This window comes from Arachis duranensis, chromosome 3, assembly GCF_000817695.3.
Source record: "Arachis duranensis cultivar V14167 chromosome 3, aradu.V14167.gnm2.J7QH, whole genome shotgun sequence".
Classification (NCBI taxonomy): Eukaryota; Viridiplantae; Streptophyta; class Magnoliopsida; order Fabales; family Fabaceae; genus Arachis; species Arachis duranensis.
The window spans coordinates 88,281,459-88,295,033 of NC_029774.3; the positions used below are offsets into that span (position 1 = coordinate 88,281,459).

A 13,575-nucleotide genomic window follows, 5' to 3' on the forward strand; every position below is an offset into this window, starting at 1 on the left:
AGCGCCGAAACCAAACTTTCCAAGAGCCCTATACCCTTAGCAATTGAAGAAGAAGGGAGAGGACAACCAATTCTCTAGATTCTTGGAAATCTTCAAGAAACTACAAATTAACATACCCTTTGCTGAGGCAATAGAGCAAATGCCACTCTATGCCAAGTTCTTGAAGGAATTGATGACCAAGAAAAGAAGCTGGAAGAACAATGAAACTATGGTACTAACCGAAGAATGCAGTGCCATCATCCAGCACAAATTGCCCCAGAAATTGAAGGATCTTGGGAGCTTCCAAATTCCTTGTATCATAGGGGAAATCATAGTGGAAAAGGCTTTATGTGATTTAGGAGCTAGCATAAATCTGATGTCCTTAGTAATGGTGAAGAAAATGAGGATTGAGGAGGCCAAACCAACAAGAATGGCCCTGCAACTAGCAGACCGATCATTCAAGTTTCCTCACGGAATAGTAGAAGACTTGCTAGTGAAGGTGGGAGACTTTATCTTCCCAACAAACTTTGTAGTGTTGGATATGAAGGAAGGAACCAAGACTTCTATCATCTTAGGCAGGCCATTTTTAGCCACTACTGGAGCCATCATTGATGTCCAAAAGGGTGAACTTGTCCTAAGACTACATGAAGAGAAAATGATATTCTATGTGTTCAAGGCCATGAGTTACCCACAGGACTAATTGGGAGAATGTATGAGGTTAGACTCGGTGGATGTTGTAGTACAAGAGACTCTTGAAGAAGAAGAACTTAAGGGGTTAATAGAAGAAGAAAAATCAGCATCAAGCAAAGAGGTTGCAACAGCTGAAACTCATGTTCAGAGCACACTAGAAGAGAAGGATGAAAGGAAAGAAGCACCCAAACTTGAACTAAAGACATTGCCACCCACTCTCAAGTATGCATACTTAGGAGAGAATGAAAGCTATCCAGTAATAATAAATTCATCCCTCAGCCAAGAACAGGAGGAAGAGTTACTTCAAGTCTTACAAAAGCATAAGGATGCCATTGGATGGACACTTGCTGACTTGAAGGGAATCAGTTTGGCCATATGCATGCTTAAGATATTATTGAAAGAGGATGCCAAACCTTCCATTCAACTCCAAAGGAGGCTGAATCCAGTTATGAAGGAAGTGGTACAGAAGGAAGTCATGAAGTTGTGGCAGGGAGAAGTAATCTACCCAATTTCGGATAGCCCATAGGTCAGTCCCGTCTAAGTGGTCCCCAAGAAAGGAGGAATCACTGTGGTACCCAATGAAAGAAATGAGCTAATCCCTACAAGAACTATCACAGGATGGAGGATGTGTATTGATTACAGAAAACTCAATAAAGCCACAAGAAAGGATCAGTTCCCACTTTCCTTCATGGACCAGATGTTGGAAAGACTTGCAAGACACGCATACTATTATTTTCTAGATGGTTATTCAGGATATAACCAAATAGTGGTTGATCCAAGAGACCAGGAGAAAACATCATTTACTTGCCCATATGGAGTGTTTGCCTACAGGCGCATGCCATTTGGGCTATGTAATGCGCCAGCAACTTTTTAACGCTGCATGCTTTCCATCTTCTCGGATATGATAGAGAAGTTCATTGAAGTTTTCATGGATGACTTTTCAGTATTCAGAGATTCCTTTCCTAATTGCCTAAATCATCTGGCCTTGGTATTAAAAAGATGTCAAGAGACCAATTTGGTCTTGAATTGGGAAAAATGCCACTTTATGGTGACAGACAAAATAGTCCTTGGCCATAAAGTTTCTAACCAAGGTATTGAGGTAGACAGAGCTAAGGTGGAGCTAATTGAAAAATTTACCTCCACCAAGTGATGTCAAGGCAATTAGGAGCTTTTTGGGGCATACTGGCTTCTACAGGTTTATTAAAGATTTTTCGAAGATAGCCAAGCCCTTAAGCAATCTCCTTATGCCTAATACACCATTTATCTTTGATGAGAAGTGCATCTTGCATTTGAAACCTTGAAAAAGAAGCTATCCTCAGCTCCTATCATCACCCCACTTGATTGGAATTTGCCATTCAAACTGATGTGTAATGCATTTGATTTCGTAGTTGGGGCAGTGTTAGGATAGAGAAAAGAAAATTTAGTGCATGTCATATACTATGCCAACAAGGTCCTCAATGACACTCAACGAAATTATACCACTATCGAAAAGGAATTACTGGCAATAGTTTTTGCATTTGACAAATTTAGATCATACCTCATTGGCTCTAAAGTGATTGTTTTCACTGATCACACAGCACTCAAATATCTATTTGCCAAACAGGAGTCAAAACCAAGACTAATCAGATGGATCTTATTGTTGCAGGAATTCAACATTGAGATTAGAGATAAAAAGGGTGTGGAGAACAAGGTAGCAAATCATCTATCCAGGATCCCTTGTGAGAAAGGTGCTACACATGATATAAGTGTAAATGAGTTCTTCCCAGATGAGCAGTTAATGTTGGTTCACAAGGCACCCTGGTTTACAGATATTGCCAATTTTAAGGCAGCTGGTGACTTGCCTCCTGGAATCAACAAACATCAAAGAAGAAAACTCATCAATGATGCTAAATATTTCATTTGGGATGAGCCATATCTCTTCAAGAAGTGCTCGGATGGAATTATCAGAAGGTGCATTTCAGAAGAAGAGGGACGAGAGGTCCTATGGAGTTGCCATAGTTCTAGTTTTGGAGGTCGTTTTGGAGGAGAAAGAACTGCAGCAAAGGTACTGCAATGTGGGTTCTTTTGGCCCACTATCTTCAAGGAAGCTAAGGAACTGGTAAGGAGCTATGACGAGTGCCAGAGGGCTGGAAACTTGCCTAAGAAAAATGAGATACCACAGCAATTCATTTTAGAACTCGAACTGTTCGATGTATGGGGGATCGACTTCATGGGACCATTCCCGACCTCATATTCAAACAAATATATTTTGGTGGCAGTAGACTATGTATCTAAGTGGGTGGAGGCCGTGGCAACCCCAATAAATGACAACAAAGTGGTCATAAACTTTCTTAGAAAGAATAACTTCGGCAGATTTGGAGTTCTACGAGTCCTCATCAGTGACGGAGGGAGTCATTTCTGCAATAGACCATTGGAAACCTTACTCCTAAGGTATGGTGTGAAGCATAAGGTTGCCACACCTTATCACCCCCAAACAAGTGGGCAAATTGAGATATCCAACAAAGACTTAAAAAGGATCTTGGAAAAGACTGTGGTGGCATCAAAAAAGGACTGGGCGAAAAAGCTAGATGATGCTCTTTGGGCGTACAGGACAGCCTTAAAAACACCAATTCGGATATCCCGGTATCAACTGGTGTACAGAAAGGCCTGTCACTTACCATTAGAGTTGGAGCACAAAGCCTTTTGGGCTCTCAAGATACTAAACTTCGACAGCACTTCTGCTGGTGAAAAGAGGGTCTTGCAGCTGCAAGAACTGGAAGAGTTTAGGTCTCAAGCCTATGAAAACACTAAAATCTATAAGGAAAAAGGAAAGGGGAGACATGATCTCAACCTGGCACCAAGAAGTTTCGAAGAAGGACAACATTTACTCCTCTACAACTCCAAACTGAGGCTCTTCCCTGGAAAACTCAAATCAAGGTGGTCCGGACCCTTTTTGGTCACAAAAGTCTCACCTTATGGACACATAGAAATCATGGAAGAAAGCTCAAGGAGGACATTCACTATGAATGGAAAGACTCAAACACTACTTGGGCAGCATGCGCAAAGACCCCAAACAGAAGTATAATCTCAACTAGAGAAGCCACCGTCGAGCTAGCGACGTTAAAAAAGCGTTTTGTTTGGAGGCAACCCAACCTGAGGTAGTTTCTTTTCATTATTGTCTCAATAAAGGATTCAAGTAAAATTTGTTGTATTATGAGGAGCTAAGTTTGGTGTTGCACACCAAAACCTTCCAAGGGTGAATGTTACACTCTAAGTTTGGTGTTCCACCAAAGACCCCACATGAAGAGTGCATTGCAACCCTGCGTTGATAAAGCATCTGCTCTAACAAACAGAGAAATTACTTGACAAATGTTTAATCTCTAATGCATAGTTTGCTTTTCTAATTCATAATTGTTCTTAATAAAAGCATATGAGGTTCTGCATGTATTCAAATTGTTGCATTAGGCAAGGAACTAAGTTTGGTGTTCTCACACCAAATTAAGTTCAAAAATTCACAAGCATACATGCATGCTAACATTTTTCAAGTGCTTGGGGAAACAAGCAGCTTCCAATAGTTTTACAGGAAGTCAATCAATCTCCGGAAGGAACTATACATCATCATCCAAGGAAGACATCAAGAGGTTGTATTGAACTCTCTCTGAGTGTAATGCTTTGATTGAAAGTATGATTGAATATTATTCTCAGGGATATCCATATTCTGCTTGTTCTCTCCTTAGTCACATATAAGTGTGTTGGTCTAGGTCCCTAGCTTTCCATTGTCATCTTGCTTATATGTATGCTTGTCCTTTTAAGTCAACTAAAAAGAAAATGTTATGAAAAAAAATAAGAGTGGGTTCATCTTGTGAAGTGAGTTCTTAAGTTTGTGGTATACTAATTAATTAGCTAAGTTGGTTCACCAGCAAGGTAATCAGGTAATTATATGCTCTAAATCACATGCTTGGAACACATCCTTTTGAGACCAACCAAATAACATGATCCTAATAAGAAAAGAGAAAGAACAACAAGAGTTTGAAAAGGAAAGGAAAATAATAAGAAATAAGGCTAGGCACCAAGGGTTTGAATATTGAGGCATATGTCTGTGGTGTTCCTGTGCAAGGGATATGCTTGGATGAATAAGCTCTCAGGGGTGCCTTATCACTTGGTAACTTGGGTTAACTAACCCGGGATTATCAGCTGAAAGTCGACTATCAAGAGCAACCTTTGCTACAAAGCACTTAGTAACCCAAAGAGGTGCTGGGCACCAAGGTCTCAAGAAAAAAAATAACAAACCATGTGCCTGTGGTGTACATGTATGGGGGAAAGAGACTTGAGGGAGTAAGTCCTTATGGGTGTCTCAACACCTAGCACCTTGAACCAACTGGTTCGGGAGTGTTGGCTGAAAGCTTATCTTAAAAAGTCGCCCTCTCACAGAACACTTAGCCTAAAAAGAAAGCAATAAACCCTGGAAAAGAGGGGAGGATCAATAAATAAGAAGTCTCAAAGGATGCAATCAAGCAAGTATTCAAGGCCATTATAAGGACCTGAAGACCAGTGAAGGAATGAACCCAAGTTATTATGCATGAAATCCCATAAACCAATAACTTGACTTCTATAACAATGGATAGTTCATCTTGTTTGTTCATTCATTTTTTCTATGTTTCAGTACTTGCTTAGGGACAAGAAAGCTTTAAGTTTGGTGTTGTGATGCCAGGGCATCTTGGCCAGTTTCACTGACCTTTTCTTTACTGTTTTAGGGTAGTTTCATGCATTTTCTTAGTAAATAAGCAAGTTTTGGATGAAAATACACTTACACCTTGATTCAAGCAAACGTTGTGAACTTTACATGATTTCATGAGAATTAGGCAAGAATTGAATGATATAATTGATGATGCATAATCTCATGACTTGGAACAGAGCTTTGATGCACTTTAATTGCTTGATTTCAGGAAAAAGGAAGCAAGAAGGAGCCACGTTAGTTGTCACGTTAAGCTAATTAATGTAACCACTAACGTGGAATGGGAACAAGCTTGTAGCGTTAATGGAAAAAGTGATCGCCAATAACGCCTTCGACGCCATCATAACCCACGTTAGTTACCATGTTAAGTACATTAACGTGGTAGCTAACGTGGAGGAAAAGAGAAGCTCCAACGTTAGTGGTAAAAGTGAATGCCACTAACATTCCACAAAGGCACATTTAGCCACGTTAATCTAATTAACGAGAACTCTAATGTGGGGGAGAGGAAGCAATCACCAACGTTGGTGACACTCACCTTTGTCACTAACGTTGGACTAAGCCAAGAGTGCCCACGTTAGTGGTCACGTTAAGACCACTAACGTGAAGAGTAACGTGGAGCTAAGCTTGATGGGCCAACGTTAGTGACACTCACCTTTGTCACTAACGTTGGAGATGGCAGTCACCACCACGTTAGGGGTCACGTTAATCCAATTAACGTGAACTCTAACGTGGGAAGGAGGAGCGTTTGGAGCATTAGTGACAAAGGTAAGTGTCACTAATGCTCCCGAAGCTTAGGCATGCCCACGTTAAGGGTCATTGGGGAATGTATATTTGCTTTTCTGCACTTTTCTAGTTATTGGGGAATGTACTCTTCTCTACCATTTTCCATTTCCAGAGCTATAAACAACTAAACCCCCTTTCATTGGGTTAGGGAGCTCTGTTGTAATTTGATGGATCAATTATAGTTTACATTCTTCTTCCTCTTTCTTTTCTCTTGATTTACTAGAAAGCTTTTGATCTTAATTCAATTGGTTAGTTGTCTTGGAAGAGAAACTCTCCATAATTGGATCTCCTTTGAGCCTTGGAAAAGGGATGAGGAGATCATGCTAGAAATGCTTTCTCGTGTTGGACCAAATTAGGGTTTGAACGGATATAGTGACATGTAATCCTCCCAAAACTTTGATTTGGAAATACATGTGGTATAATCAGTGACCATACTTTATCTCTTCCCATGAGCAATTAAATCAAGGAATTGGGCAATTATTCAAGCTTAGAGAGATTGGGTTGCCAAGGAATTGGGATCCAATCACCTAAGATTGCCAAGGAGATCAATGAATTCATTGACTGAGGAAGAGATGAGAATGAATTTGATCCGGAGAATGCAACATCTCCTAAGCCCAATGAATCCTCCATCTCTGATCTTACCCATTCTCTTTAATTTCTGCCATTTATCTTCATGCTCATTTCCCCAAATCCCCATTTAAGATTCTGCAATTTACTTTCTGCACTTTACTTTCCCGCTATTTAAATTTTCTGCAATTCTCAACTCAATTTCTATTAGCTTAACTAGCACATCTTCCCAACTAAAGTTGCTTGACCAATCAATCCCTGTGGGATTCGACCTCACTCTATTGTGAGTTTTTACTTGACGACAATTCGGTATACTTGTCGAAGGAAAATTTGTTGAGAGACAAGTTTTCGTGCATCAATGTAGTTTCTAGAGAGAGAGAGGCTCTCTTCTCTCTCTTAGAATTTAGGATTTGGATTCCACTTAAAGGATTTAGGATTTCTTCTTTTCAAATTACAGGTTCAATGTTCTTTTTATTTATTTTCTCAATTTGGTTTATGAACTCTTTATGTTTAGATTGATTTTCTTAATTAATATAATTTGAGGTATTTTAGACTTATGATTTTTTACTCTATTTATGATTTATTTTCCCTTTTGGCTTTACTTAATTAATTGGTAACACTTGAGTTATCAAACTCAGCAGTAGTTGAAATTGGCAATTGCTGATTGATTTGTACTCTAATAACTCTAGTCTTTCCATAGGAGTTGACTAGGACTTGAGGATCAAATTAATTAGTCCGCTTTACTTTCCTTTATTTAGTAAGGGCTAACTAAAGTAGGAGCAAAGTCTAATTCTCATCACACCTGATAAGGATAACTAGGATAGGACTTCTAATTTTCATACCTTGCCAAGAGTTTTCTTAGCTATTGATTTATTAATTCCTGCAATTTATTTCTCTTGTTCAAACCTTTCAAAAACCCAAAAATACTGTTTTCCATAACTAATAATAAAACACACCTCCCTGCAATTCCTTGAGAAGATGACTCGAGGTTTGAATACTTCGATTTATAAATTTTACTGGGTTTATTACTTGTGACAACCAAAACTTTTGTAAGAAAGGATTCTCTGTTGGTTTAGAAACTATACTTACAACGCGATTATATTTGTGAATTTCTTTACCGATAGAAAATTTGTTCGTCAATCTCATCCGAAATCGACCTACAGTTTCAGGTAACCCTCAAAACATTGGCGCCGTTGCCGGGGAACCTAAAATTTATCCCACCACCATGGCAGACGACCATGACAACAACCACGATTTGGATCTAGAAGACAGAACGCCGCACAAAAACGTGGACACTACACCAAAAGATATCTCACAACCTAACGGAGACAAAAATTCACCAAACCCGGGAGCCCTTGAGACGCTTCAAGATCATTTAAAACAACTTGAGGAAGAAGCCCAACATCAGCGAGAAGCTGGGAAGGACCTACAAAGGGAGATAAGGCGACGCCGGGAATTGGAGGACAAACTCCTAAAACTCGAAGCCGATCTCAAAGCCAAAGCGACTCGATCCACTCACGAGGACAGCTCCCACAAGGACCAAGATCCATTTACCAAGGAGATCATGAAGACCAAAATCCCAAAAGACTTTAAACTCTCGGATATGGCTTTATACGATGGCATGGCAGATTTCAGCTATCACCTCAGTAATTTCAGGAGTCGAATGTACCTCACTGACGCCACGGACGCAATCTGCTGCAAAGCCTTCCCGACTACCTTAACAAAAACAACGATTAAGTGGTTTGACAATCTACCCCCCAGGTCCATCTCAAACTTCGATGACCTAGCCAAAAAGTTTCTAGCCAGATTCTCTATTCAGAAAGAGAAAACCAAGCACGCCCCAAGTCTATTAGGAATCAAATAAGGAGATCGGGAAAGTCTCCGCAGCTACATGAAAAGATTCAACAAGGCATGTCTAGACATACAAAGTCTGCCCACAAAAGCGGCCATCATGGGCCTCATCAATGGCCTACGAGAAGGGCCTTTTAGCCAATCCATATTGAAAAACACCCCGCATCTCTAAATGAGGTACAAGAACAAGCAGAGAAGTATATCAACATGGAGGAAAACTCTCGACTAGGAGAGACCTCAAAATCCGGATTCTCCTACTCCTCCCGAGATAAGGACAAAGAATCCAAGAAAAAAGAAGATCGACATGGGAAAAAGATAAAAAATACCACAATTATACCCCTCTTCGGGTATCCCTTATGGATGTCTATAGAGAAGTATGCCATACTGAAAAGATACCTCCAGCTCGACCACTCAAAAGCAAAAGAGGAGGAAACCGGGCAGAATATTGTGAATATCATCGAATCTATGGACATTCCACCAACGAATGTTTCGACCTAAAAAATATCATAGAAAAACTGGTAAGAGAAGGAAAATTAGATCGGTATTTGGCAAGCTGAGCAGACGATCCCAGAAAAAGAAGAAGGGATGAAGATGTCGGACAGGCAGAACGACCACCTCGTACCCCCGAGAGACACGTCCACATGATACAAAGAGGATTTGTGGGAGGTGAGATCTCCAAATCATCTCGCAAAAGATATCTTAAAAAAGTATATCATGTCGAAGGAAGAAAGGAAACACCCGACATCCCCACAATTACTTTTACCAAAGAGGACACATCCGGCATCATCTTAGGACACGACGTTCCTATGGTCATCACTATCATATTGGCAAACGCAAATCTCCACCGCACACGGATAGACCAAGGAAGCTCCACCGACATCTTATTCAAAACTGCCTTCGACAAACTCGGCCTAGAAGAAAAAGGACTCAAAGCATATCCGAACAGCCTATTCGGATTGGGAGACACCCCAGTTCAATAACTTGGATACATCTCACTACACATGACCTTTGGAAAAGAAAACCAGTCAAGAACACTTAAGATAGACTACATCGTGGTCGACGTAAGTTCAGCCTACAATGCCTTAATAGGTCGGACAACATTGAATCAGCTCAGAGCAGTAGTCTCGACTCCACATCTATGCATGAAATTCCCAACTGCAGAAGGAATAGCTACAATAAAAGCAGACCAGAAGACAGCGCGCCGCTGCTACAACGAAAGTTTAAACCTCAGAGGCAGAGGAGAAGAATTCCACACAATCAAACTCGGTGGAGCTCAGAGGCGGGAAGAACTCCGCCCACAACCCGAAGGTGAAGTAGAAAAAGTCCAGATCGGATATATCCTGGACAAAACAACCAATATCGGTACAATTCTAAAAGGATACATAAAAGAATCACTCGTATAGTTCTTACGAGATAACGTCGACCTCTTTCCATGGAAGGCTGCAAACATGCCAGGCATAGACCCCAAGTTAATGTGCCACAAGCTAGCAATCTACCCAGGATCTCGGCCAGTACAACAAAAACGTAGAAAGCTCGGGCCAGAACGATCCCAAGCTTTGGAAGAGCAGGTACAAGCTCTACTGGAGGCAGGATTCATAAGAGAAGTCACGTACCCACTATGTCTAGCTAACGTTGTCTTGGTGAAAAAATCAAATGGGAAGTGGCAGATGTGCACCGACTACACTGATCTCAACAATGCCTGCCCAAAAGATCCTTATCCACTCCCAAGTATCGACGCTCTGGTAGATGCCTCCTCCGGATATAAATACCTCTCGTTTATGGACGCATATTCGGGATACAATCAAATCCCGATGTATCCACCCGACCAAGAAAAAACCTCATTCTTAACCCCAAAATCAAACTACTGCTACATCGTCATGCCTTTTTGACTTAAAAACACGGGAGCTACTTATCAGAGATTAATGAATAAGATCTTTATGGATCACATCGGAAAAATCATGGAAGTATATGTGGACGACATGTTAATAAAGACACAAAGTGAAAAGACGCTGCTATCCGACCTCACCCAAGTATTCGACACTATAAGAAGGCATGGCATGCGACTTAATCCTGCAAAATACACCTTCGCAGTAAAAGCTGGCAAATTCTTGGGTTTTATGCTCACACAAAGAGGAATCGACGCAAATCCGGATAAATGCCGGGCCATACTCGACATGAAGAGCCCGACTTGTGTCAAAGAAGTACAACAACTCAATGGAAGGTTGGCTGCCTTGTCCAAATTTCTAGCTGGATCAGCAATAAGATCTCTCCCCTTCTATGCCACTCTAAGGAAGGAAAAGAAGTTTGAATGGACAACGGAGTGCGAGCAGGCCTTCCAAGATTTCAAAAGATTCATAGGACAGCCACCTATCCTAACTCGGCCACGGGAAGGAAAACCACTTATATTATTTCTCGCAATAGGAAGTCGGGCAGTAGCCTCAGCACAAGTCCGAGAAGACGACAATGGGCAATAACCTGTATACTTCATCAGCAAAGCATTGCAAAGATCCGAGCTGAACTACCAAAAAATAGAAAAATTTGCCTATGCTCTCATACTAACATCTCGACGGCTCCGTTCATATTTCCAAGCTCACATCATTAGGGTTCGGACCAACTAACCCATAAAAGGGATTTTGCAGAAAATGGACTTAGCAGGCAGAATTTTGCAATGGACAGTTGAGTTGTCTGTATTTGACCTTCAATATGAAGCTCGGCCAGCCATCAAATCGCAATATCTAGCCGACTTCATTGCAAAATTTACAGACACTCTGAAAATTCATACAGAATGGAATCTTTATGTAGACGGTTCCTCAAATAAAACTGGAAGAGGCGCAGGTGTCATCATAGAAAGCAACCAGGGAACCTAAATGGAACTTTCCCTCAAATTCGGGTTCCCTGCCTCAAACAACCAAGCCGAGTATGAGGCACTACTGGCTGGTTTGAAGCTGGCTAAGGAGGTTGGAGCTCAAAAGCTCATCATCTTCAGCGACTCACAGGTAGTCACTTCACAAATAGCATAGAGCTACCAAGCCAAAGATCCCACCATGAAAAAGTACCTGGACAAAACTAGGGAACAGCTCGGACAACTCGGGGAATATGAGGTCCACCACATACCCCGAGAACAGAACGCCCGAGCTGATGCACTTTCAAAACTAGCCAGCACCAAACCAGGGGGTAACAATAGAAGCCTCATCCAAGAAATGCTGCAGAACCCATCAATATCGGAAGAAGAAAAAGTCCTAGCCATAACAGGTCATGATCAAGGATGGATGACTCCCATAATTAGCTACCTCAAAACAGAAACACTCCCCACAGATGAAAAGGAGGCAAAGAGGTTAAAACGGGAAGCACAATACTACACTATCATAAACAATACCCTATACAAAAGAGGGATTTCAATACCGTTATTAAAATATGTGCCGACTTCCAATACAAAGGAAGTCTTAGAAGAAGTACACAGTGGCATCTGTGGCAACCATCTCGGAGCACAGGCTCTTACCAAAAAGGTACTCCGGGCCGGATTCTATTGGCCGACTCTACAAAGAGAAGCCACAGAATTCGTAAAGACATGTCCAACATGGCAGAAACATGCCAACTTTCACATCGCCCCACCAGACGAGCTTATCAGCGTAAACTCACCATGGCCATTCACAAAATAGGGACTTGGCCTTCTCGGTCCTTTCTCTCAAGGATCTGGACAAGTAAAATTCCTCTTCGTAGGGGTAGACTATTTCACAAAATGGATCGAGGCAGAACCCTTAGCTAACTCCATTACTCAAAGAAGTCAAAAGTTCTTATATAGAAATATTGTCACAAGATTTGGGATTCCATACTCCATCACCACAGACAATGGCACCCAATTTACAGATGCAGGCTTCAGAAAGTTGGTGGCCGATCTAAACATAAAACACTAATTCACTTCTGTAGAACATCCCTAAGCCAATGGACAAGGCGAAGCTGCCAACAAAGTCATATTGGCTGGGCTAAAATGGAGATTACAAGAGGCAAAGGGAGCTTGGGCTGACGAGCTCCCACAAGTCCTATGAACATACCGGACAATGCCACATTTCACCACAAAGGAATCACCCTTCCGATTAGCTTACGGAATGGAGGCAATGATCCTGGTGGAGGTCGAAGAATGGTCGCCCAGAGTAATCCACTATAATGAAGAAGCCAACTCCCAAATTCAAAGGGAAGAACTCGACCTACTCCCAAGAAATCCGAGAAAGAGCTCGGATCAGGTAAGAGGCATTAAAACGTCAAATGGCTTCAAGATACAATCAAAAGGTAGTATCGCGAGGTTTTGCCGAGAACGACCTCATCCTAATTCGAAATGATATCAGAACAACTCGACCCAGAGAAAGAAAGCTGGTGGCAAACTGGAAAGGACCCTACCAAGTTGTAGAGGTACTTAGAAAGGGCTACTACAGACTGTCCGAACTTGAAGGGCGAGAGCTTCCAAGGTCATGGCACGCCTACAACCTAAGAAGGTACTACAATTAGAGGTAATAAAGATCTTAGGATAAAGCGCACTCTTTTTCCTGAAAAAGTTTTTTAATGAGGTACCAAGCCAAGATCTACAAATTGCCTGACTTAGAGGGATAAACACCCACATGTATATATCTGCATTCCCTTTGAATAAAGTTTTAGATTTTCTATAAATACTCAAGACGCATTAATCTGAAACGCTAAAAATTCATCGCTCGATTATAAAGCTACAAGGTCAGCAGAAAGTGAAAATCAAATTCACTGCTCGATCATGAAAATGACCAAAATAGATGAAAACTGAATTCATCAAAAGGTCGACCAAACGGGGAGCAAAACCCAATCTCTACAATATCAACAAAGATGAAAAAGTGACAAAAACATAATAATGCAAGAAGTTATCGAAAGTAATCCATAGAAAGGACCTGACGAGGTCTTAATAAAATGGGTTGCTATAAATAACTTAAAAGACAGGCCGACCTAAGGAAGTCAGACCAGTCGCCGCA

General features: G+C 41.2%; 1 protein-coding gene across 1 annotated transcript; it reads left to right on the forward strand.

Annotated features, from left to right (window-relative positions):
* The first annotated feature begins 208 nt into the window (after window positions 1–208).
* LOC107479318 (uncharacterized) lies at window positions 209–679 on the forward strand. Its single transcript, XM_016099464.1, has one exon. It carries the CDS (start codon window positions 209–211, stop codon window positions 677–679), a length of 471 nt encoding a protein of 156 aa, XP_015954950.1.
* The last annotated feature ends 12,896 nt before the right edge of the window (window positions 680–13,575 follow it).

Excerpts from the sequence above, each read along its gene's own strand:
- LOC107479318 (XM_016099464.1), top strand. The coding sequence starts at position 209 with ATGGTACTAACCGAAGAATGCAGTGCCATCATCCAGCACAAATTGCCC.